Source organism: Papio anubis, chromosome 14 (assembly GCF_008728515.1).
Source record: "Papio anubis isolate 15944 chromosome 14, Panubis1.0, whole genome shotgun sequence".
NCBI lineage: Eukaryota > Metazoa > Chordata > Mammalia > Primates > Cercopithecidae > Papio > Papio anubis.
In genome coordinates, this window is record NC_044989.1 from 33,311,854 (window position 1) to 33,338,916 (window position 27,063).

A 27,063-nucleotide genomic window follows, 5' to 3' on the forward strand; every position below is an offset into this window, starting at 1 on the left:
GTTCAACTTGTGGCACGTAGCTGTAAATATGTTGGTTTGATTGCCAATATTCAATACCAGTAACCAAGAAAACATAAATAAAATGCAGTTAGGCCTTGTTACTTGTTACCAGAAAATGCAGCGAGGTCTTGTGAGATGAGCTCTGAGCTGGTTATTGACTTCTGTTCAGTACTTGGTACCAGTGATTCCCTGAGTTGCCAAGCTTGCTGTAATAGTGAAGGTTATTCATTTTCAGACAATAGGGGCCAGTGATAGGATGCTTACCAGCCAAACACAGGGAATAACAAACCTTTGTTCTAGACAATGTCTGGAAATTGATCTAATGGGCAGGCCTTAACAACAGCTAAAATTTTTGTGGGTAGTTGAAAAACATAAATTTTGGAGATGGACTTCGCTTTGTAACTTAACTAGTAACATGATACTGGACAAGTAATTTAACCTCTGTAGGCCTCAATTTCCTTATCCATGAAATGGAGAAAATAAGACTTAGCTTTCGGGGTGTTATAACATTTAAAGATAATGTAGGTAATTTTCCCAACATTGTATCTGTCACATTACATTGCCACCAACAAATGGTATTTGTAGATGCTGTTATTACTTCATTTTCTAAAGTCCAGCACAATGTTGATTATTAATTCCCCATTAACTTAGTGAAATCTCTTTTCAGGATAAAACAGACAAACAACAAAAATATTAAAATCTAGGAAAATCCTATTATCACATTAAATAAACACACCCAATGCAAGAAGGACAAAAAATTTCTTTTAGAGTTGAAAATTACTGTATTAACCATGGCTCCTTCCTGCTGTCATTGTTAAATAACCCTTGGAGATACTGCTTCAACATCCATAAATATGGGAGATTTTAGTCTTCATGTCATCAGTTGTGGTCCATTTACAATGAATGAACTTTGCCATGAGCACCGGGCCCATTTCTTATATTCGTACTATCCCAGTAGGTTTGTGATAGAAACAAGTTTGACAGTGATGACAGTATGACTTTGGTAGAGCACACTGGGAAGAACACCTGATTGAAGAAAATGAAGTAGAAAGAGAAATCCAAAGAGCAGAGGAGTGAACTTGAAAGGAATGAGCAGGAAAATTTAAACAGAAACAAGACCAATGCAGAAATAAACAAAGAATTTCAAATATAGTCAACTGAGGCCAGGCACAGTGGCTCATGCCTATAATCCCAGCACTTTGGGAGGCCAAGGTGGGCAGATCACTTGAGGTCAGCAGTTCAGGACCATCCTGGCCAACATGGTGAAACCCCATCTCTACTAAAAATACAAAAATTAGCCGAGCATGGTGGTGTGCACCTGTAAACCCAGCTACTCGGAAGACTGAGGTAGGAGAACTGCTTGAAACTGGGGGGCAGAGGTTGAAGTGAGCCGAGATCACACCACTACACTCCAGGCTGGGTGGCAGAGTGAGACTCAGTTAATGAGAGCATTGGAGAGCGTGAGTGGTGGGGCAGAGATACAGAAAGCCTATTAGGGAAGGTGGGGATCATAAGAAAGGTGGCTCAGGTGGTAGTTACCAGAATGAAATATTTTGGATCAAGTCAAAGGATGGGAGAGAAATGAATCTCTCTCTGTTGCCCAGGCTGGAGTGCAGTAGCAGGATCTCGACTCCCTGCAACCTCCGCCTCCCAGGTTTGGCCATTCTCCTGCCTCAGCCTCCCAAGCAACTGGGATTACAGGCATGCACCACCATGCCTGGCTACTTTTTGTATTTTTATTACAGATGGGGTTTCACCATGTTGGCCAGGCTGGTCTCAAACTCCTGACCTCAAGTGATTCACCCGCCTCGGCCTCCCAAAGTGCTGGGATTACAGGAATGAGCCACTGTGCTTGGCCCATATCTGGATTCTTCCAGCTGCAGAATGGAGAATACATTGTAGTAAAGACTTATACTGAGGATGGGGAAACCAGTTAGTAATTGGTTAAAATCATTCAGGCAAGAGATGATGGTTGTCTAAACCAGCATGTGTCCATGGAGATGGGAAAGAAGTGGTTGGTTGCAGAATTTCTTTTGAAAATAGATTCAGAAAGATTTACTGATCCATTGGCTATGGGGAATGATCAGAATCAAAGGTAATTCCCAGATTTCTAGCTAGATATTTGGTTGGGTGATGGTGTTATTCTCCTGCAATTGAGAAATTGAGAGTGGAGGGGAGGAGAAGGAAGTTTATGGGAGGAAAATGATGAGTTCATTTTGGCCGTATTGATTTAGAGATGCCTGAGACTCCAAGGAGAAATTTTGTTTTCAATGATTTCCCTTGATCATATCAAGGAGAAATTTTGAGTTAACTTCTAGATATCCATTACAGACTTCTGAGTTAAGACCTGGGCATCTTTAAGTGCTAAGATTTAGCAAGAAAAATAAATATTGGAGGAAGAGGCAAAAGAGTGAGAAGTTAATTCATGTAACATGGTCCCTGGGAGGACAAGAGTAAGGGATCCATGCACAGGTGGAGGGATGACCTTGAATAAAGAAGAGGGCCACTTCTTTCAATGCAATAGCAGGAGAGACCCCAAAAAAGGGCATTCATGTAGGTAAAGTTGTCATTTTTATGGAAGGAAGTCAAGGAAGTTTCTGTCTGGCAACTTCCGTTTACTCTAAAAAGGAGACACAGTCATCTGCCAGAAGGTATGATGGATACAGTTCTGAGGTTTAGCAAGAGGAGAAAATGTACAAAAGCCATTGTGAAAAGAGAAGAAAGGAACCAGAATTATCGGGATTATTTCTGTCAAGAGTAGAAGGCTGAGGTTTCTCTTCTCCTGGAGGTTTTCTTTTGTTTGGTTGTTGTTGTTGAGAGGAAGTTTAGTGTTCCTTGTTCTTTGGTCTATTGTATCACCCACCCATGTCATGTTTCTAAAATTATTTCAGATAACTTCTGGAACAATGTACATAAACCTCCCCTGCATTCAAGAAGCAATTCTGAGTTTTTATTATTATGATCTAGTCACACTTTCCATAACTCTGAGCCTCAGAACTAAAACAGGGCTGGCATTTGTTAGGTGGTGTCCTCACCAGGGCACAGATCCTAGCTCCCATTTCACCCAGCTTTGCTTGATATGGTGAAGAGGGTGTTAAGATACCATTGGAAATGAAATAACAAGAAAATCAGGCAGGGTGCGGTGGCTCATGCCTATAATCCCAGCCCTTTGGGAGGCCGAGGTGGGTGGATCCTTGAGGTCAGGAGTTTGAGACCAGCCTGGCCAACATGGGGAAATGTCCATCTCTACTAAAAATACAAAAATTAGCCAGGTGTGGTAACACATGCTTGTAATCTCAGCTACTTGGGAGGCTGAGGTGGGAGGATCACTTGAACCTGGGAGGCAGAGGTTGCAGTGAGCTGAGATCACGCCACTGCACTCCAGCCTGGGTAACAGAGCGAGACCATCTCAACAAAAAAGAAAAAAAAAAAATCCAGATATGATCATGCCACTCTCCTTTCAAACAATGGCTTCCTGTTGCCCTTTGGATAAAGTATATGCTCCTTACTAAAGCTTACAATACTGTCATGGGCTACTTCTACTGACTTTTTAGTCTCATCTCTTGCCATAACACTTTAGTCATTCTAAATGTCTTTTCGATTTCTCGTAATTGCCATCTTCTTTACCAAGCTAAAACTCCTCAGGCTTCTAGACTAAATTAGTGCCCCTCCCTACCTGCTCTGTGCTCCATAGGATATTTTATTGTAATTCTTCCTTTCATTCTTTGCTGGACTATATAGGCAAGGATTGTGTCTGTCTTGCTTATCCATTTATCCTTCCCTTCCCCAACACCAGCCCCTTCTACCAGCCACTCTAGTGTTCTGTTCAGTGTCTGGTGTCTAGTAGATCCTTGGTAAGTATTATCAAAAAAATTAATTGTCTTTCAGAGTTTTTATTATCATTTCATTTACTAAACTCAATCTCAATTCTCCTATGGAGTATCAGGTAATATAATCACAGAACTTTTAAAAAAATCTCATGTCTGTGGTGATAAAGAGAAATTAAGTTTGTATATTTCCAGAACAATGAATGCTGACATCTTTGGCATTAATCTTTAAGACTTCAAGGTTTGTAACAATTACCACTTGTTTTATAGTCATTTAGAAAAATCTCTTTGTCTCCATATGGAGGTCGTATAAATGTAAAGAGATTTATGTAGCCATTTATGCATAAAGATAATAACTGCCATTAGCAGTGAAGGATTTTCAAGAAATTCTTTTATCTTGGAATAGAGATAATATGATAGACAAGACAATCGTTGAAAGTTCTAATATGGCCAACATCATTTCAAAACGATTTGTTAAACACTTACTAGTTACAGTATTTCACCTTATAAATCCTACAATTCTAGAGCCAGGAGAAAGCTTCCCTGTCATTTTGGCATACTTCCTAGACACCGTCTGGGAATTTAGTCTACAACATCTCTGACAGTCATGACCTAACTTTGACTTGAGAACCTTTGGGAATTGGAGTCCCTTGCTGGTGAGGCTCCCCGGCCCACTCATAGGTGCTCCAGTGTCACCGTATTTTTTCTTAGAATATCTTTTCTCTTCTCTAAATGAACATCTCTCTCCCTGTCACTTCTACAAATTGGTCCACTACTTCAGGCCTCAACTTAAAAGACTTTTAATATGAGAAGGGAAGAAGTACTGTGAGCTTCACATTGAGCACTCAGCATTCTGTAGGCTCCATGATGGATTCACTTTATGTGACCTCACTAACTCCTTAAACAGTCTAATAAAGTACACAGCATTATGGCATTTTACTCAGAGATAAGTCAGACTTTCCCCATTCGGTTACCTAATGTTGAAACCCAATTTTTTTTAATGGAGAGGTTCTGAGTCAAGAGCCTGGTATGCTCATTTTTATCTGTTAATGATCAGTTTCGTGGAATTGGCTTCCTTTTATTATTTCTAAAATTGGGAGCACAGCTCTTATTGTCTTAGGCAACCTCAGAAGGATGTTTTTTGACAACAGAGGCTTCACAAGTCATGTTAATGAACGTCCTTTTGCTACAGGAACATATCATAGCTTTTGAAATCACACCCAACAAAACTCTATTGCCCTTTAAAAATAACACTTTTCTTTTAGAAATAATTCAAACCCTGGGAGAAATTTGGCTTATTGTGTCCCTTTCAGACTTGGGAGAAAATGTCTATGCTGGAGAGCAATAATTTTCATCGCAGCCGGAGAGCACCTATCAACACTACGGCAAGTCCTAAACAAACAGCAAGTCCTTAAGTCCCCATTGGGAGACTAAACAACCTGCTCTAAAATAACATTGACATTCGTGTTGAGACAGTCAGTAGTGATTTAGGGTCAGAGTTTAGTGATCACGACCACAGACTGTTTTAAGTATTTACTAACATTTCAAAGTCAGTGTTTGGAAATTCTTAATGAGTAATCCACTGATAAAAGTACATTTGCATGAAATAGTAGTTTATACTATGTGTGTAGAACTTGGCTTTGTCCCATGTGTGGGTTTTTAATAGGCTGAAAAAAGCTTACTTGATTAAAAAAAAATTGTGTTACCAAATTACTATTTTGAATATTTGCCCTTGTTAATTGATGTTGTGGGTGAAGTTTAGACAAAATCTCAAATACCACCTATAACTCAAAGTTTTTGAAAATGCTTTAACACAATGTGGATTCTTTGGGGTTATCGTGATCTAATTCTGTACGGCGGCTTCTTTCTGTTCTTTTGTCAGGTTCTCCAAAGTACTTACCATACAGGTTGAATAAACCAGTTCTACAGACTGCTTCTTCTGTGCATTTCCCAATGGTGCTAACTGCCCTTAAAATTATTTCAGATTTGAAACTCTATCTGTATGGAAACAACAGGTAAGTATCTCTTTAAATTGTCAAAAATTATGTAAGAATTCTCATAAAAAAATAAATATGCCTAGAGAAACTAAAAGAAACATGCTATGATGTTAATAGGAGTTATCTTTGGATGATGAGATTAAGGATAACTTTTTCCTTAATGCCCTATTTTAAATAGTAAGTGTATATTGCTTTTGTAATAAAGAAGCCTTGTTTTGAAAAAGGCAGTTGTAGACACAATAATGTCCACACGTAGGAAATGAGATCTCAGGTAAATGTGCAGGTGACAGAAGGCGGAGCAGAGACTCAGACACATCTACTGATTGCAGAAACAGATTGTAACCTGATAGCCTGGCCCACCTGGCCCATGATGTGCCAGTTTCTTTGCAGATCAGAAATATAACCCTAAACATGGTGATGAGTCTTTGGTTCCAGGTTATCTCTAACCCCTTATGGGGACGTCAACACCTTCCCCAAACAGCTCAGTTGAATAATTTTGGTTTCGAATTGAGAAACAAGTTTAGTCTAGGCCTATTTGTTCTAAGTAATATGTCTACTGTTCAGTGAGTAACAGGATAAAAAAAAAAGTCTGTATACACCTGAAGGTAATCAAACTTGTTAATTGTTCAATCTTGACTTTGAAGGGTACTGATAGAGTTGACATTAGAGGAATCAGAGAAGTTCTGCCCCAGAATGTCTTGGAAAAGGCAAGTTCTCATGATTAATAGAGGCGATTATATTAAGTTTAGAAAACTGGCAGAAATTTTTGTTCCAGTGATGTTTACTTAAAGCTGATTTAGTAAACAAACTTTAAAAAGTCTCTTAAAAATATATGGTATCTATACACACTCACATAAATATACTCATATTCAAAGACAAACCTGTGACAAGTTTCATGATATTTATTTCCTCATCCATTAATCCACTCATTCATTAATTTAGTGAATAATTTTTGAGTATCTTTTATGTGAGAAGCAAAACCTTAGGCGTTAAGGAGTATACCAGAGAACAAACACAAAAATCTCTACAATCTTGGAGCTTATGTTTATGGCACTACAGAGATTTAAAAACAAATAAACAAGTAAAACATATAGTTTGTCAGATAGTGTTAAGTGTTATGAAGAAAAATAAATCCAGGAAGGGCGGTAGGACATGCCAAGTGAGAGGTGGGTGAGAGCTGAGAGGTGCGTTGTTTTAAATAGGGCAGGAAAGGCCTTACAGGTAAGGTAACTTTGTTGAAAGATATAAAAGAGTTAGTTCCAGATGACTTTAATAATCTGCTTTCACAAATCATTTGAGCAGCAGAATTGGGAGAACATTTGATCCAGCGTTTCTGCTGTTTTTATTGAACACTTGAAATAACCCTTTATTTTATGTTCTAAGAATGGTACCTTCAGCACAGGAATCTGGTTCTTTCACAGAATGAATAGAGGGCAAACATTTTCCCCCCAGAGTTATGTGCCTGGTGAACAGACTCATTCCAATGTCACTCCAGTGGTCTCACTGAACTAATACAACCATCATATGGACATTAGGTATTTTTTCCTATTCAGTCACGTGTTTGTTTTCTGAAGTTGACTATGAGCCTGTTGAAGGTAAGAATGGGACAATGATTTGTTCATCTTGGCAGCCTCAATGCCTAACCAAGTGCCTGGCATAGGCCAGGTGCTCAGTGATTGCCAGTTGAATAAATAAAGTTCGAGAGTAAAATAGACATTGACTTTCAACAGCTCATGAGATGAATCCTCAATGGCTGCATTTACCTACTAAAATATCTAAAGTGGATAAATGTCTTACATCATGACAGCCTCCGTCCTGCTCCAAGTCCTGTGGGGACCTGGCATCAAGGACCTGCTCTGTAAAATCAAGTGATGATGTCTACCCAGCAGTGATGCTTTTGAGTGTAAGCAACTAGAAGAGGCTATTGCCAATCATGTTTTCCTCACAACAGTGCTGGCAAATGCGATAGCTGTCATCCCCACATATTCTTTCTACCTCTGTAACAGATAATCTGCCTTACATCTTCTTTCTGAGATGATGTGGAGGAGTGATACCCTTTACACTAGATTAGCAGGCAAAACTATGATGGTTTGTGATATCCATGCTTGTAGAAGTAGTAAGAAGAAAGGGAACACAGACGCTTTATTTTGTAGTGGAGTCCTGATTCTAGGCCTTAATAATTGTATGGTTTTGGGTAAGTTGCTAAATCACTGTGAATCCCATCAACTCATCTGTTAACTGGAAATAATAATTACTACCTCACAGCATTGTTGTGAAGGTCAAGTTCGACAATATATGCAAAACATTTGGAATGGTGCATAGTACATAATGTGGGTGTTCAATAAATTAACAGTAGTATTTTTACCACTGCAAAGAATAATCTTACTCTCAGGCAAGTAGAATTTTTTATAGTTGTTGAATATTTATGAATCACTGAGGATAATGTTTATAAATATATTTGCATCTAAAATTTTTTTCCTTACATATTCTTTTATTAATATTAAACCAAGTAACATTTATAATATTCTTGAATATCTTATCACTTAAGAATATGAGGAAAGGTGGCTGGGCACAGTGGCTCACACCTGTAGTCCTAGTGCTTTGAAAAGCTGAGGTAGGTAGATCACTTGAGGTCAGGAGTTCAAGACCAGCCTGGGAAACATGGCAAAACCCCATTTCTACAAAAAAAAAAAAAAAAAGCCAGGAGTGGTGATGTGTGCCTGTAGTCCCAGCTACTGGGGGGTCGGAAGCGGGAGAATTGCTTGAACCCGGGAGGTCGAGGCTGCAGTGAACCGAGATCGCACTACTGCACTCCTGCACTCCAGCCTGGGTGACAAAGTGAGACTTTGTCTCAAAACAAAACAAAACAAGATACGAGGAAAGTATAAAACATTGCATTAAAAAATTTTAGCTGTGAAATGGAATGGTATATAACAGGGAACATTTCCATGGTCTCCAAGAACCATCCATCCCCAGGAACAGCTTAGCAGGTATTTTTGGCATCATAAAGGTTGATGTAATCTCAGTCACTGATACTTTTCTTGTAGAAAGATACTGTCTATGGAAGTCATTATCTTTTCAGGTTGGCAAGTGATGTTCTAATGGGGTCTGAACTCTAGTCTAATAACTTTCTCTTGTTTTTTTAATTTTTAAATTTTTTTTAGAGTTTTCTTGAAGTACAACTAAGGACAGGTCACCACTAGGCACTAACGTCACTGACTTGCATGATTATGGAGATGGTCTATCTGATGCTGAAAATGTCTCTGGTTTTTTGACAACGGCTAAATAACCATGGGATCAAGTGGCCTTGGGAAAGCAGCAACATTAGATGAACTGCTGCACACTTGCATTGAGATGTTTGGTACGAGCCTTTTCTCCTTTCATATCTTTTGGATCTCTCGATGCTCTCACTTTCCTCTATTCAGAGGCAAGTTGCTTGTGGAACAGAGTTCAGTCTCTGTACCTTGGTATTTAAGGCCTTTTGGATGGACCCCAGTCTGTCTCTCCAGCTTCACTGCCCTCCACATTTCTTTCCCTTTACTGCCCACAGCTCATACCCCAGTCAAACTGTCCACTTAATGTTTCTGGAACATTCCCTGTACCTTTCTACCACCATCCACTGGTCATATTCCCTTCATTGAAATTCTGCTTCAGGGCCTTCTCAGATGTTCATAGTACCATTCCTAGTTTCCTTGGTCAGGAACGCTGCTTGCCTTTTCCCCCATCTCACATCCCATTGTAATTCCTTATAGCACATAGCAAATGCCTCTATAATTGTTTCTTGGTCTTTTGACTCAGATGAATGTGAGTAGCACAATTTACTGCATTCTACATTCAAACACGTCATATCTGCTACTAGATTATACACTTTACAGCTGTATGCTCCTTGTGTTGTTGTTTTCGTATCCACCACAGCATATTGAGTTATCCCTTGCACAAAGAAAGTCAACCCACATGGGAGTAGTTATTTATTAAATCGATTACTATAGAAACCAGAGTTAAACCAGAGCAGGGTTGCCAGATAAAATACAGGATGACCAGTTACATTTGAATTCTGACAAACATTTTTAGTGTAAGTATGACCTAAATAATGCCAGGGACATATTTACAATAAAGAAATTAATCATTATTTCTCTTAAATTCAAATTTAACTAATTGTCCTGAATTTTATTTATGAAATCTGTCAGTGTAGACCAGAGGAAGGGTAAGATCCACCCACCTTTACTTGCAAGGAAATACTAGCCAAAGTAGGAGGTAAAAGATCACTGGTTGGCCAGGCGTGGTGGCTCACGCCTGTAATCCCAGCACTTTGGGAGGCTGAGGTGGGAGGATCACAAGGTCAGGAATTCAAGACCAGCCTGACCAATATGGTGAAGCTCCGTGTCTACTAAAAATAGAAAAATTAGCTGGGTGTGGTGGCGGGCACCTGTAGTCCCAGCTACTTGGGAGGCTGAGGCGGGAAAATCACTTGAACCCGGGAGGCAGAGGTTGCGGTGAGCTGAGACTGTGCCACTGCACTCCAGCCTGGGTGACAGAGTGAGACTCCGTCTCCAAAAAAAAAAAAAATTCATTTGTCTATGAAAAATTTTTGACACTATGATACTATTGCTTCTCTATTGATGTTAGAAAAAGTAAAGAGTAGCACTGTTATCTCCTCACTTCTTCTTCTATTTTTTTAACAGATGACAATGGAGAGCTGAATAATAGTTACTTGCCAAGAATAGTTCTACTGATGCACCGATGGTATTTATCTTCCACTGAGTTGGCAGAAAAACTTCTCTGCATATATCTTTTCAACTACTGTGTAATTTTTACAACCATAAATCAAGCTCTGTATTTAGATAGAGTGTCTATCCAAAGCCAGTAAATTAAGATGAATAAATAGTCTTCGGTTATCCAGCTGTTTTGCAAATATATGTAGATGTCTAGATGAAACACATCTGGATGATAGACCAGATAGTTGACTCTCCATTTGGATGTTTTGGCTGTACTTGAAAATAATCACTAAGATGTAAAATGAAGCAGGAACTGTGGGCTGGATGTTTCTAACTTGTCTTAAACATTTCTATTATTAGAGCAATGAGAGAATATTTAACAATGATTCAAGACCAGATTTGTTTCTTCTGGGATGGCAAAATGGTGGGCATAGAGGATGCAGCTTAATCATATGGAAATACAGCCAAAATAATATGCTCTCACTTGGGCACAAACATCCATTTAGTTTTCACATCTTCCCTTGCTGCCAAGACACAATGAACATTCTAGCAGGCTTATTATAATTTGTTGACTGATACTAATGTTAGATTTTCTTCTGAAATGAAAACAAAAAAATCCCACATGGTTAGAAACATCATTCCATAATGAAGGTTTTTAGCAGTCTACCACTTCTCTACATCATGCAGTCCAGAAAAGTGGTTGAAAGCCAAATGACTGAAGATGCAGTCTCCCATTCGTAAAAGGTTCTATTCCCTGAGAGCCAATGCTTATTATACAATCTCTAATGTCGGTGCCTGCAGTCTCTGCCTTCTTGAAGCCCATGAGGCCCTGGAGATGAGTGAGAACCGCCACAGGGAGGGGGAGCCTTAGGGGGAGAGGCACCGCCTTAGAGGGAGAGGCACCATCAAGTGTTGTTAGGGCCTGCCAAGGCTTCTGGAGCCAGTAGGGTGTCCACCTGTTCAGTTCAAGCTTCCTCCACTTTCTACTTCTCTTCATCCTCCTCACAACCTCAGAGCAGAAAAGGATATTAGAGAGTCTGTAAGGTCCATGGAAGTGAGCAAGATCCTAACTCCTGGTAGTCCAACGGTCACATGCGTCCACTGTTGAAGTGTAGAACACAGGTAAGGATGGAGGGCATTGGCTCAGTCTGGTCATACTCATGGCAATCTAGACATTATCCAAAGAATGTAGCCACCAACAGTGTTCTTACCCTCAGCATGGTCACCAGTGCATGAGACACAAATAAAAAGGGATATTTAGGCATAGTAACATTTAATGTGGGAAAGTTGAAGACCGCCTGTGAATCAACATTTCTATAAATTTTCCTCCCTTTGGATTCCTTGCTCATGCTATATCCACAGTACCTGGCATATACACAAGCTCAATAAATATTTGTTTAAAAGAGTATGAATAAATACACTTACAAGTAAATAACACAACCTGAGTATTAAGGTACCTGAAAATGACATTTTCAAATATTAAAGAAGAAATTAGAGTACCTATACAGTTACGCATAGCGTAACGACGGGAAAATCATCATTTGATGATTTCATGATTTTGCAAATGTCATAGAGTGTGCTTATATAAACCTAGATGCTATAGCCTACTACACATCTAGGCTATATTACACAGCCTGTTGATCCTGGACTACAAACCTGTACTGCATGTGGCTATACTGAATTCTATAGGCAATTGTAATACAATAGTGGGTATTTGTGTATCTAAACATAGAAAAGGTATAGTAAAAATACGGTATAAAAGATAAAAAGTGGTACACCTGTATAGGGCGCTTATCACAAATGGAGCTTGCAAGACTGGAATCCGCTCTGGGTGAGTCAGTGAGTGAGTGGAGAGTGAATGTGAAGGCCTAGGACATTAATGTACAATATTGTAGACTTTATAGACACTATACACTTAGGCTACACCAAATTATAAAAATATTTTTCTTTCTTCAATAATAAATTAACTTTAACTTACTGTAACTTTTATACTTTATAAACCTTTAAAAACTTTTTAATCCTTTTGTAATAGTACTTACCTTAAAACACAAATATATTGTACTGCTGTAAAAAATATTTTCTTTCTCAATATCTTTATTCTACAAACTTATTCTATTAAATTTTTTTTTTTTTTTTACTTTTTAAACTTTTTTATTAAAAGCAAAGACACAAACACACGCATTAGCCTAAGTTTAGGTTTACACAGGCTCAGAATCATCAATATCTTTGTCTTCCACCTCCACCTCTTATTCCACTGGAATGTCTCAGGGGTATTAACAGGCATGGAGCTGTCATCTCCTATGATAACAATCCCTCCTTCCGGAATAACTCCTGAAGAACCTGCTGAGGCTGTGTTACAGTTAACTTTTTAATTTTTTTTACATAAGTAAAAGGAGTACTCTAAAATTACAACAAAAAATAGTATAGTAAGTCCATAAACCAATAACAGTCATTTATTCTCATTATCAAGTATCATATACTGTACATGACTGTATATACTAGACTTTTACATGACTCACACAACAGCAGATTTGTTTACACCATCATCACCACAAACACATGAGTAATGCATTGGGTTACAACATTATGCTGGCTACCATGTCACTAGGCAACAGGAATTTTTCAATCCTACTATAATCTTTTTGGACCACTGTCATATATGCAGTCCTTCATTGACTGAAACGTCGTTATGTGGTGCATAACTGTATAAGGCATTAATCCTAAATACAAAATCTTTTTGGTTAAAATAGTATTTCTCGGCCAGGTGCAGTGGCTCACGCCTGTAATCCCAGCACTTTGGGAGGCCGAGGCAGGCGGATCACAAGGTCAGGAGATCGAGACCATCCTGGCTAACACGGTGAAACCCCATCTCTACTAAAAATACAAAAAATTAGCCGGGCGTGGTGGCGGGCGCCTGTAGTCCCAGCTACTCGGGAAGCTGAGGCAGGAGAATGACGTGAACCCGGGAGGCAGAGTTTGCAGTGAGCCGAGATTGCACCACTGCACTCCAGCCTGGGTGACAGAGCCAGACTCCGTCTCAAAAAATAATAATAATAAAAATAAATAGTGTTTCTCTGTACTATCAATTTTAATCATGTATAGTTGCCAGTCTATTTGTAATTACAATTGGCAGTTATTAGTTAAGTGTGGAGGAAGGCAAAACTAATCTTGTAACTGGCTTCTCCTTCAGACCAAAAAAATATATTCCAGAGCTATAATAAATCAAGTTTCAATTGTTCAGTGCCGAAGTCATCAGAGGCCACTTCTCTCTGTATTTGAGTGTCTTTATAACCCTAAATGTCCCCAGCATGGTCCTCTTACTAGGAATTGATATACGTTGAGGGCACAGCTGCAGGTGTGTGTAAAGGAAATGAGGTGCACGAATTTTTTCTTTAACTGGTTTACGTATCGAAATGCCACTGGAGAAAGCTGCAATGAATTTCGATTAAAGATCTGCTACTTCATGAGGTAAACACATTTACAAATTTGATTTCTTATAGCTTCTGGTTCTGGCACGGTTGTAGTTTCTAGTTCTGCAATTGTTGACAATTTCCTTTTCCCCAAGCTGCAGACCTAGTTTGACAACAGTCTACTCTGATACCCCTCCCACCAACTTTGTTAAAATTGGCCCTCCTCTGTTGGGTGGGGTGGGGGAAACTTTATCTTTTGCACTAGAGATTAAGTAGTAGTAAATGTGATTAAGGAATGAAACTAGCTCTTAGAAAGGGTGGATTTATTTTCTTCTACTCCCTCACCACACCCATTCCCACCTACTCACCATGACTTGAAGGAAGGGTTTCCTCTCAACTGAAAGAGAGGCTATGAATGGGAGTGGTTTGAGACAGAAGGAGGGCAGAGAGAGGCTCCAAGTGATGGATGGGGGTTTGGAGACAGGAGATGGCTAATTTGAAGTATGGTCCTGGATTCAGTGTTAAATGTAGTCTGTAAAATGGTACAATCGTTTCCATAGATATCCAACTTGAAATATTCCAGCTGCCAAAAATATTTGATGCCTTTCAGGTACTGGATTCTGAAATTTCCTGCAGAGTTTAATTTGGATCTTGGTTTGATTCGTATGACTGAGGAATTCCGGGAAGTAGCTAGTCAACTAGGATATGAAAAACACGTCAGCCTCATCGACATATCCAGCATGTAAGAGTGGCACCAACGTCTTTCACACTCGATGAGTCCACTGCTTAGGGGAGGAAGTAGTGATCACCCCACTTGTCCTGAGTCCATCCCACTCCTGAATCTAGGTTTGCTTCTGTGAGAAAAGCCTTGCTGCAGTGAGTACAAGCCGTGTTGGACACAACTCATCTCTCCAAGCTGCAGTTTCTTTACTTGTAAAATGTGGACAGTACCTTTCTCATGGGATTATTATGAACATCCAATAAGGACATAAGATAGTGCATGAAAGCATTTGGCACACAATAGACGCTCGGTATGAGTTACTGAGTCTGAATCTAGTTAACATCTCTTATGCCTTCACTACTCAAAGTGTGGTCTGCAGACCAGCAACATTAGCATCACCTGGGAGCTCATTAGGAATGCAGCCTCTAGGCTCCACCTTAAACCTGAATTGGAATCCGCACTTTAAAGATCCCCAAGTGATTCACATGCAAGCTTGAGAAGCTCTGTACCATAGTGCTGCTGAGGTTGGCCTCAGAACAACAACCTTATGGTGGTTGACCATAGATGTCAGCAGCTGGTTAGCTCAGTTATTATGTAACTGGTGCAATTAGGCCACTTTCATATCAACTAGGTAACTTTGCACAGGGAAGACTATTTGATGATCCTAAATATGGTTATCCATCTTGCAAATGTATGTTCTTGTGTGTTAGGTATCTCTGTTTTCCACTGTCGATTACTATTGAATACTTCTTCAATAGTAATCAATAGTGAATGATCCGGGAATTATAAGGGATGTTTGGTGAAAAAACATATTATTCAAGATCATTCCTAATAAATCAGAACCTCTGGCAGTAAGGCGCAGGCGTCTGTCTTTATAACAAGCTTTTCAGATAATTCATGTTATACTAAAGTATGAGAACCACAGCTTCTAGTGGTTTCCATGTGCCTTAAATCACCATCTATATCCTGATAAACTCCCAAATTTATATACTAGCCCTGACCTTTCCTTTATGATCCAGACCTTGCTGGTCACAAAGAGACTAAGTAAGAGATTCTGGATGGATCAGTGCAAAACCTACTCTGTCTGGAAAAACAACTCCAAGTTTATGTTCTATTGGCAATTGGTCAGTGGTTTTCTCTTCAAATATGAAAGACAGGGCATGTATTTTGCACAAGCCCCTGGAAGCAAGCCAAGAGTTACAAAGTCAGTAGGTTAATAACTTCCATTGAGTGAAATGGGCTTTCAACACATTGACCGGACTCACTCTTCTTTTATAGTCCTTCCTATGACTGGATGAGAAGAGTCACACAGAGGAAAAAAGTATCCAAGAAGGGAAAAGCCTGTCTGCTGTTTGACCATCTGGAGCCCATTGAATTGGCTGAGCACCTCACTTTTCTGGAGCATAAATCTTTTAGAAGGATCTCAGTAAGAAACTTGACATTTATTCTTCCAAGGATAACAACCACGATGCCAACTTTCCCAAGAGCTGCATTTTCATACTCTGAAGTGTTGGCAGCTTCTATCACTGTGCTCTGCTGGAAAAGTGCCCTTAATTCACAGGAACAATCCCTTTTAACCAAAGATAAATATTATCCTGTCTTTATTTTATGGCTCAGGAGCTATATTTCTGTCGCTATTTTCAATGTCTCCTTTCATAGGATTAAAGCGTGATTTTTCTAAATAGTCAGTGGAGATTTAACCATTCAAGGTTGATTTAGCTCCATTGACTTCTCCCAAGTGAACATGTTTTGCTAGGCCCTTCGTTTTTGGGAAAAAATATTTAGTTAGGTTCGGATTTGTATAAATGGCTAATTATGGGTGTAGGTTGAAAACAGGAATTGTAGACTTTAAGGAGAATCTCAACATCAGGTTGTTTCTTTCCCAGAGATAGAGATCCTGAATTAAACTTTTCTTTCCTACTCATCTTGATGGAGCCTCATTCCTTCTCTAACTCCCCCTTTTCTTTCTCTGGTCCGTGATTTCTTAGCCTCCTGCTCTCTATCCTCCTGTTATGATAACATTTTCCACATTGGTTCACAATCAGCCAACCACTTTGCTTTGTCTCGCCAAGCTCTGGGGAAGTTGCGCCTCCTCCTTCTCCTTTTCCAAGGTGTCGGAGAATGAATTACATTATTGCTTGCAAAGAAGACTGTCTTGGTTAGAAGCATGAATTTCTGAAAGACTGATTCTTTCACTAAGTAATCCTACTTGGAGAGTACCTTAACGATTCCCGGCAGGCAGGCCATGGGAGGGAGTCCCCTGCACTGTTTATATGATAGAAAGCTCATATGTATTTTTTGACCTCCATGCTAACATTCTGAAAATGTGTTTGTCTTGCTAAAGAGCAGCCTTACTTCAATTGATTTTTTTTCCCTCTGTCTTCTTTTTTCTTGAAACAACTTTACAACTGATGCTAATTTGAAATCATTATATTTGTGTTCATTTCCTCCTCTTCATTGTATACCATTGTATCTTTAACTTGCCTGATTGGAATCACCAACAGTGTGTTAAAAATGGAGATTCTTGGCCCAGCGCGCCTTTAATCCCAGCACTTTGGGAGGCCAAGGTGGGCGGATCATGAGGTCAAGATATCGAGACCATCCTGGCCAACATGGCAAAACCCCATCTCTACTAAAAATACAAAAAAATCTAGCCAGGCCTGGCGGCTTGCACCTGTAGTACCAGTTACTCAGGAGGCTGAGGCAGGAGAATCGCTTGAACCCGGGTGGCGGAGATTGCAGTCAGCCAAGATCGCGCCACTGTACTCCAGCCTGGCAACAGAGCGAGACTCGGTCTAAAAAAAAAAAAAAAAAAAAAAAAGGAGATTCTTTGGTTTTTCTTCTGAAGATAGTGATCGTTTACACCTAGGGTGTTCCCAGGAACCAACATTTTACCAAGTGCCACAGGTGGATCTTATGACCCAGTAAATTTTGAACTCATTGGAATACCACTTTGAATCTTGCCTCTTTCTCCTCCCACCAAAGCTGTGATGTGTAGTAGTGGGTGTCTGTGCATGGGGTGAGTAGTGGGGTTTGAAAAACAGCAAAATAATATTTTAAAGACACATGTATATTCAAACTTTTAGGATGCCATTGTAAATGTGAAATAAAAGAAATTATTCTGTTATGAAACAATATCTTACCTCTTCTATATAATATTCTAATTTCTGATTTTACATTATAATTCAGAATCTCTGAATCTTCCTTTCCTAGTTCACTGATTACCAAAGCTATGTCATCCATGGCTGCCTGGAGAATAATCCAACTTTGGAAAGATCGATAGCTTTATTTAATGGAATCTCTAAGTGGGTCCAATTGATGGTTCTTAGCAAACCAACCCCCCAGCAAAGGGCAGAAGTCATCACAAAGTTTATCAATGTTGCAAAGGTATGTCTTGTAATCAGACTGGGTTCTTGAGTTCTAGATGTTCATTCACTCTGTTGAGAAAAGTCCTTGAAGAAATGTGGTGTTCACAGTATAAGAGCACTGGACAACTAAACTACTTGCTGATGTCTAATGAACAAATCGTATTTTTGCCATGCAAGAAGATTGCTTTCAAAAAGCAATGCTTAGAAGCATTTAACGTAGCTATTTTTCTGTGAAGTAATAGATATATTTCTCTGATTCTATTTGTGCTTCATTTTAAATTGATGTAATTTTTTCATTAGCTTCTTGTTATTAAAATTGTGCATAAATGTACTTGTAATTCAGAAAGTTTAGACTAATTTAAAAATCCTTAAAAAGCATTGATGCATTTTTATTGCAGAAGCTCCTTCAGCTCAAAAATTTTAACACCCTGATGGCAGTGGTGGGAGGCCTCAGTCATAGTTCCATTTCACGCCTCAAAGAGACGCATTCTCATCTTTCTTCAGAAGTTACAAAGGTACAGTAGATTTGATCCTAGTTAAAAGTAAAAAAATGCATTTGTAAATTGTTCAGATTTAGTATACGCCTAACAAATGTCACTCAGAGGGGGAAAGTTTTCCTCTTAAACCAGTGGTAGTTTATACATGGGGACAAAGTAGAAAGGGAATAACCACACCAGCTGAGTTCACCTGGAAAAACAGGTTAGAGGTGGTGGTAAGTGTCCCAGGAAGAATGCTTTGAATATCATTAACATATTGTAGTGGTGGCCAGGTGTGGTGGCTCACTCCTGTAATCCCAGCACTTTGGGAGGCCGAGGTGGGTGGATCACAAGGTCAGGAGATCGAGACCATCCTGGCTAACATAGTGAAACCCCATCTCTACTAAAAATACAAAAAAATTAGCTGGGCGAGGTGGCGGGCACCTGTAGTCCCAGCTCCTCGGGAGGCTGAGGCAGGAGAAAGGCGTGAACCTGCGGGGCGGAGCTTGCAGTGAGCTGAGATACACGACTGCACTCCAGCCTGGGCAACAGAGGGAGACTCTGTCTCAAAAAAAACAAAAAAAAAAAACAAAAAAAAAAAACCCAACATATTCAACAGGTATCTGTTTGGTCCTACTATGTGATAGGCACTGTGATACACAAAGTAAATAAGACAGAAATAGTTCCTACCCTACCTCCTAAAATAAAGTCATTGAATGACTACTTTATTCATAACACTGTGTTGGGCACATCAAAAGATAGAAAAGGGAAGACATAGGCCTTGTATACAAATCCTCAGATTTAGAACTGAATTGTCATGAAAAGAAAATATGTGTATATATATATATAAAACAGTGATCATTTTCCAAACTGAGCTTTCTGCTGTATTTATTTTTATGACATGATAGTTCTCTTTTTCTTCTTGAGCAAAAAGGAGCATTTCATCCTTATGAAAAGATTGTCACGTAAGAGTGCACTTTGTTATTTCCATATGGACACTTTTAGCTGTGAGTTTAAAAGAAAAAGAAAAAAACTTCTACAGCAATTAAACAATCAGGAAATGTATTGTCCATCAGGCGTGGTGGCTCACACCTGCAATCTCAGTACTTTGGGAGGTGGAGGGGGGAGGATTGCTTGAGGCCAGGAGTTTGACATCAGCCTGGGTAACATAACTAGATCCTGTCTCTACAAAGAAAAAAAAAAATTAGCCAGGTGTGGCAGTGTGTGCCTGTAGTCCCAGCTATCTGGGAGGCTGAGGTGGAATGATCGTTTGAGCCCAGGAGTTTGAGGCTGCAGTGAGCCAGGATCATACCACTGCACTCCACCCTGGGGGACATACCTGGAAGTCCAGAGACAGAGCAGGCATGGTCTGATCAGACCTCTGACTCGGGGTCTCTGCCTGCCTCTGAGTATTAGAGAGTTTTGTTTTTTTGTTTGTTTCATCAAACTGGTTTTTCTCCTAATTGGGCTGTCTGTAGCAACCGAAAAATTATGTTCCCTTGTTCATGAGAGCTGAAGATAGGGAAGACTTCTCACTTCAACTCTTCACGCATAGAATTAAAGACCTTTTGAGCCAACTCAGGTCTTAAGCCCATCCCTGGACCAATAACAGTTGCCAGAGGAATACGACGTACTGATTGGCTTAACCCTGAGTTCCTGAACTGGTCACAAACTAGAGGGATGCAATTACTCTGATGATAAATCAGAACCCATTCTTGGTCCTGGAAATGGAAACAGCTCTGTCTGAGTCACAAGGGCTGCTTTGGGAGAGAGTAGACTAATTAAAATCAGGGTCTACTAGAAAGACCATGCCTGGTTACTGTGAAGCAACTAACAATAACTTGTCCACATAAACAAGAGGAAGTAGTAAACGACAGAAGTACTGTTGTTTGACCTCAAACTCTGTACTCATTCCAAGTATAATGGAACGTATTAGGTAATAAGTATTTCATTTTCTTTTAGCTTTGTACCAAATCTCAAGTAAAAAGCAAAAACAAATTTTAAATGTTGTGAAGAATGAGAATCTGATAGAAGCTTATAGAGGCTTGGAGAACTACCAGTGTATCTTTTAAAATTATTTATTGGAACTTCTCTTACTTATAGAGAAAGAAACCGAGGCCCAAAGAAGTGAAGTGACTTGTTCAAGGTCACCCTTCTAGTTAGGCAGAATATAGAACCACAGCTATCTCATAACGCATTGCAACTTTCCCTACCCCACAGTGTCCCAGATTAACCTCAAGTAATATCTGGAATGCAACTTTCTTGGAACAACTAAAAATTTTTAATATTCGACATGCTTGAATTTGTGGACAGTAATATTTTCATAAATTCCCAAACACTTAAGAATACATGATGCCATTTAATATCCCAACATCTCTAGTAGGTAGGCAGACGTGTAGGCTATTTCCGTTTTATAGCAAAATGGAACCGGCTGCTCAATGCGTAGCCAGGCCTAGTACGTTTTCTAACTTTCTTTTTCCTGATTAATATTTCCCTGTAGCAACATTGGTGCAAGTGATACTTTTCTCAGTAGCTGAGGAATTTCCTAGCCACACATTGCAGGGCCTGGGGGTGTGCAGAAGGGAAAAAGCTGTTTGAAAATTCTACTTTTCCATCTGTTCCCAGAACTGGAATGAAATGACAGAGTTGGTCTCCTCCAACGGTAATTACTGCAATTACCGCAAGGCCTTTGCCGACTGTGATGGCTTCAAAATCCCCATCCTTGGAGTACACTTGAAAGACTTGATAGCAGTCCATGTCATTTTCCCAGACTGGACGGAGGAGAACAAAGTGAACATTGTGAAAATGCACCAGCTCTCCGTTACCCTGAGTGAACTAGTCTCCCTGCAGAATGCCTCTCACCACCTAGAACCCAACATGGATTTGATCAACCTGCTCACGGTGAGTTCCAAGGAGCCAAGTTTGGGCTCTATAACTCTTCTGCACCTTTCTTTCCAGGAGGCATAGGAAGATGTGTGCCAGCAATTCATTCTGGAGGAAAACTGGTTTCAGAGTCAATAGATGAGAGGAAATCTCATAGGACAAGGGAAAAGGAACCCTGATTAGTATTTTCCATAACCAGCAAATCTTGGGACAAAGAAATCTACCTTTGTTCAGAGGGGCCCAATCTCTGCCGTACGACTCCACTTCTGGCGTTCTTAGAGAAGCTCCTCCCGACTGTGTCTCAGCCCTCACTCTCCTTCACCACATTCGTCCAACTCATCACATCCTTCTATATGTCCTCCGGTCATCTGCTCCTCTTTATCCTCACTGCACTGCTTTAGCTGAAGCCTGGAGTAATGCAAGGACCTTCTCTGTGATCCCCCTCTTCCCATTGTGAACCTCCCAAACCTCCAGGATGTAGTTTACAGACTGGCATTCAAGGTTCTTGAAGACTCAGTCTCCAACCGTCAGCCCAGCCTTCTTTGCCATCACCCTCTCCCACATTTTACCAGCCTTTGAGAAATACTGAACTTCTTGTACTTTGCACTCCATGAAATGCTGCCTTCTGCTTTCTGGCCTTTGCACTTTCTTGGAGAATCCTATCCCTACCCATCCATATGGCGAGTTCAAATTCAAAAGCCTGTCTTTCTGGAGCATTCTTTCTCCCCCTCCAAAGCAGTCATGCATCTGTCACATGTCACCCTGGCACTTTCTATTTTCCTTAACTATAGGAGGAGTCACTCTGAATTCAATTTTTTTTCTGTTTACCTGCCTTACATATCATATCCCTCGCACCTCTCACAGTTCCTGGCATATTTAGGAACTCAATAAATGAACTGCATGCTGTATTTAGGAGTGATGTGGCTTAGGAAAAGAAGTTCACCTACCACTCATACTTTTTTGGCATTTGTGGCACACATGTTTAGCTGGTCTCCGCATCCTAGAACTTCTAGACACAACAGGTGTATAGAAGAGAACATTTCCCACTGGCTGCTTCTTTGTGGGAAGAAGAGGCATAACAAAATTCACTTGCCCTTCCTTAAACAAAAGTAAAGGTACAACTTCCCTGTTTGGGTTTATAACACTGTAGCATCTGAAACTCAGCTGCAATACTGAATTAACTGTTTTCCTTGTATGGCTGTGGAAAATGAAACCAATAACTCCTCTTAATTTCTGAGAGCCTAAATCCCCTAGGTCTGCTGCATTGGCATAGTAGTGTGGTTTCTCGCCCTTCTCACAAACTGTTCCTAGAGCATGTAATTGTTTACCAAAGAATAAACCCCTAAGTGTAGGCAATAATGCTAGCTATGCCCTTCAAATAAAGCAGAAGTGGCCAACACACAGAAACACAGCTCTCTTAAAGATGAGTTTTTGTGACAAATAGTAAATATGCAGACTTTCTCTACTGGGGGCAGGGAACACAACTCACAATAATTCAAGCACCTGCATTTATTTATTTATTTATTTATTTATTTATTTATTTATTTATTATGATTATACTTTAAGTTCTAGGGTACATGTGTACAACGTGCAGGTTTGTTACATATGTATACATGTGCGATGTTGGTGTGCTGCACCCATTAACTTGTCATTTACATTAGATATATCTCCTAATGCTATCTTTCCTCCCTCCCCACTCCCCACAATAGGCCCCAGTGTGTGATGTTCCCCTTCCTGTGTCCAAGTGATCTCATTATTCAATTCCCACCTATGAGTGAGAACATGCGGTGTTTGGTTTTCTGTTCTTGCGATAGTTTGCTGAGAATGATGGTTTCCAGCTTCATCCATGTCCCTACAAAGGACAGAACTCATCCTTTTTTATGGCTGCATAGTATTCCATGGTGTATATGAAGCACCTGCATTTATTAATGATTTGCCATGTAAATATGTTTCCATGAATGAGTGACCAGAGTTGCAGCCCCAATCAGACTGCAGACCCACAGCTGCAGGTGATGTCTGCAGACCCGTCTCCATATGAAGCCTAGGCTTCCAGTGTCTGTGTCCAAGTTGTCCACGATGTCAAGCATAACTTCAGAGAGCAGGTGCCTACCCTTGGGCAATTTCTCATAGAGACAAAAGATAATAATGGGGTAGAGAAATTAATTTGAGTTATAAATGAAACAAGCAACATTACGACAAAGAGATATTTAGAGAAATATTGAAGGATTTTCAATAAAACTTCAGGAGTACAAATGAAAAAAATCTGAACTCTAGAAACAAAGGCTAAGAAAAAAATTCCTTTTTGCTGGGGAGGAATCTTTCTCTCTCTCTCTCTCATATTGAAGGAAAATTTAGAAGCCATCAAGCGCCGTATTTAGTAAATGCAGTGTTGGGCAGCATAGTGTAGTGGCAGAATCCTAGGTGGGAGACCTTGCTTTCAGCCTTCCCTCTGCAGTTGCTTGGCTTTTTCTCCTTGCTAAGAGCCTTGTCTTTGGCTTTTTTAAAATAAGTGTTTTATGCTCATTTGTGAGGTCTCTTCCAGCTCTAAACTTCTAGGATTCTAGATGTGAGAACCGGTGGAGTCTTGAGAATAAGGAACCAAGAGTCAACTTGATTCTGTAGTACCAGCCTGATAGCTCATCACGATAGCACAATCCTGTGTATGAGTCACCAAACTTCAAGCCGAGATCCTTTCTCTCCCCACACAGCCAAGAAGAAAGTTTAGTGCATAGCAGCATACATTCATTCTTTCTGACTCCTGAGGAGTTAATCTCCTCAACATGAGGACCGAGGAGGCTTCTATCTTGTGGTCACTAGAGCACAGTGGCCGTTTTATGAAGCACACACATATCTGGATTAGAATCATATGGCTGACCACAGCTGCCCCAATGCATGTGAAGGCGTCCACATGCCAGCATCGGAAGGGGTGATTCATTTTGCCCCAGGACTCTAAATTTTCACCTGAAGTGATTGTTTTCATCTAAATATGGCCCCAGCTGAGGTCGCCTGTATATGATGGACAGCCCTGGAGGACAGAAAAAGAGAAGCCTTAAGTTCATCAACAATTATGAAATGCCTACTCTGTGTGGTAGGCTGTAGGGCAGTGCTTTAACTTTCTGTAATAGTTGATTACAATTTTCACAGCACTTTTCACATACGTTTCCTCAGTAAATTCTCACACACACCCTGCAATGCAGCCTGGGCAGGGCTGCGAATGTAACATCACCCCTGCCCCGTCCTTTTTTTTTTTTTTTTAAACAAAAGAAGAAACTGAGATTTACAAAGGACAGGGAGTAACCTTCTGCATCGCAGCCTGGGCCAGGTTCCCCTCAAATGGACATTTGCTCTCTCATGTGGGCACATTGCTGACATCTAATTTATTTCACATCTGTAAAAATTAATTAATACCGTTCTCTCCCCCTCTTCATGATGTGCAGTAAAGGAAGTAATTACAGGACAAAATCTATGAGGGTAGGAACTTTGTTTGTCATTTTTATCATTGTATCCTTGGCCCCTTGAATACAGCACCAGGCATGTTGAGGGAAGGAGGACCACGCCACCAAACTGTTGGGATTCGTATTGTTCCTCTTTTCAGGGAATATCTGAAGAGGACATTTCCCTTACATCCCCATTCACGTAACCAGGAGTTTTACAAGCTGATGCTTCTGTTGCATGGGGTATGAAATAGTCTGAATCTTTTCATGGTATTTTTAGCCCTATCAGTTACTTTTTACCATTTTGAGTACATGCAAATAACTGGAAAGCCCCTGTATTTTTAATTTTAGTCTCATTTTTAAAAAAGAAGAAGAAGAATGAGAAGAGTTTCAAAAATGGTGAGTAGAGGCAGTCTGACGTCCAGGTGTGTTTTATTTTATGATAAACAGTCAAGCCAATGTAGATCCTACTGAAGACTGAATCTGCAACCAGCTTTGCTGATAGGTTGGTAAATGCAACAACTTGAAACAGTGGATCGGAACATTTGTCAGAAAAAAACAGCCAGGCTCAAAATATGTTTGACAAAAGCAAATGTTCTTGAAATTCCATTGATGAGCAGCCCATATTATAAAAAAGGTGTGTAGAAAGTAGAACAGATCACTCTTTGGGCAGGGTCCGTAAAGCCCGGAGGAGATCTGAGAGAGGAAGTAGAATCATGGCTGGGAAAGAAGAGATGCTAGGAGTAACCCCAAGTGGCAGCTTTACATTCATGGATAAGCACAGTGGCATTTGACTCGTGCATTGACTGGAAGCCAAACCCTGCATTTGTGACCTTCTAAACAAACTTTAGTCAGACACCCATTAGCTCATTTAATCTTCACCATAGTTCTTGGAGGCAGCTATTATTTATGATTCCCATTTCACAGATCAGGAGACTGAGACTCAGGAAGGTTAATTGCCTGCCCAGGCTCACACTACTAATAAGCAGAGAGCAAGTATTTGGAGACTACCAAAACATTTCCATTGCTGGGCCAGTTATCCATTTGACACATGGAAATACCCAAGGATGTTCTGTTTCTCTTGAAAGAGCATCTCCCCGCCTTAGTGTGTGGCTAATTTGGATTCTTGGTTGGCAGTGGTAGTGCTGCTGTCATCTCATCTCCAGCAGATGCTGGTGCCAGTGATCACAGGACTTGGAAGCTGAGTCAGGAGGAAGGGAACATGCTCCTCCAAGTCTGCACTAACTCCTGATAACAAGGAATTCAGAAGGAAGGAGTCACTTGGTTTTCTCTCTTTATGTAACCTTCACAGTGCGAGGCTGCAAGCTGGGACAGGGGATACAGAGGTGCAAAAGACAGATGTGCTGCCCATTTTCATGAGACTGAGAGCCTGGTGCAGTTGTCTGTTGTGGGAATTACAAAATAGTAGACAACTGCCCACGGCTGATGTATTTTATTTGGTCCATATGGAATCATAAAATTTTGTTGTTAGTTAGTTCCCAGTGTTTAAAAATTGGGATAGTTTATCTAAAACTCCAGATTTCTGGCTTCTCTGAACAAATCAGAAGATTTGGCAACTCAAGGTCCAATGTTAGGCTGACAGCAATTTGTCATTGCTGAGTAGCGATGTTCATCACAAACCACACCTCTCCCCGTGACTTCCCTAACGGAGAGCGGTGTCGGGTCCCATTTATCATCATAATTTTTTTTTAAATTGTGGCGCTAAGAGGAAAGATCCCTAAATAAATTACATCTGCAAAGACTGTTTTCCAAATAAGACGTTGTGGTACCAGTGTCTCTATCAAAATGTACCTTTCACACATCCTACTCGACTCTATTATATAATGGAATGGCTCCCAAAGGCATTTGTTTGTGACATGTCGAGGTTTCCTTTCCTGTAACAAGGCAGAGCCCGGGAGGTAGGAGTGATTGCTGTTCAGGGGAAGGTGAATACCATGTCTCTTTTTTGTAAGCAGGATTGTCATGATCTTGACATGATACTGGGGAAATTTCACAGTTAAATCAGTTTTATTTTGTTTAGAAAAAAAACTTCGTGACAAAGTGCAGGTAAAAGAAACGTGACCTGATTATGAAGTCCTTAATTTAAATGTTACATTCAAGCAGCTGCTAGAAGAGTGACTATAACAGTCCCTGGCACATAGTAGATTACTGATAAATATTTGTTGAGTGAATGATTTGAAAATGAAATTTTATGATGCCAACTTCTTTTTT

At 40.1% G+C, this 27,063-nt stretch overlaps 1 protein-coding gene across 11 annotated transcripts in view; it reads left to right on the forward strand.

The window, feature by feature from the left end:
- The window catches only part of RASGRP3 (RAS guanyl releasing protein 3), a 133,779-nt gene that overhangs the window by 76,188 nt on the left and 30,528 nt on the right, over positions 1 to 27,063 (forward strand). For 5 of the 11 annotated variants that reach the window (XM_009183972.4, XM_009183970.4, XM_017947422.3 and 2 more), the window contains 9 exons: positions 5,710 to 5,842; positions 8,989 to 9,185; positions 10,507 to 10,609; positions 13,945 to 14,007; positions 14,560 to 14,691; positions 15,949 to 16,096; positions 17,884 to 18,057; positions 18,437 to 18,553; positions 21,140 to 21,415. In XM_009183972.4, coding sequence (XP_009182236.1) covers positions 9,116 to 9,185; positions 10,507 to 10,609; positions 13,945 to 14,007; positions 14,560 to 14,691; positions 15,949 to 16,096; positions 17,884 to 18,057; positions 18,437 to 18,553; positions 21,140 to 21,415 — 1,083 coding nt within the window. In that variant the 5' untranslated portion in view covers positions 5,710 to 5,842; positions 8,989 to 9,115. The other 6 variants (XM_009183975.4, XM_017947424.3, XM_017947419.3 and 3 more) reach the window with 5 other exon arrangements.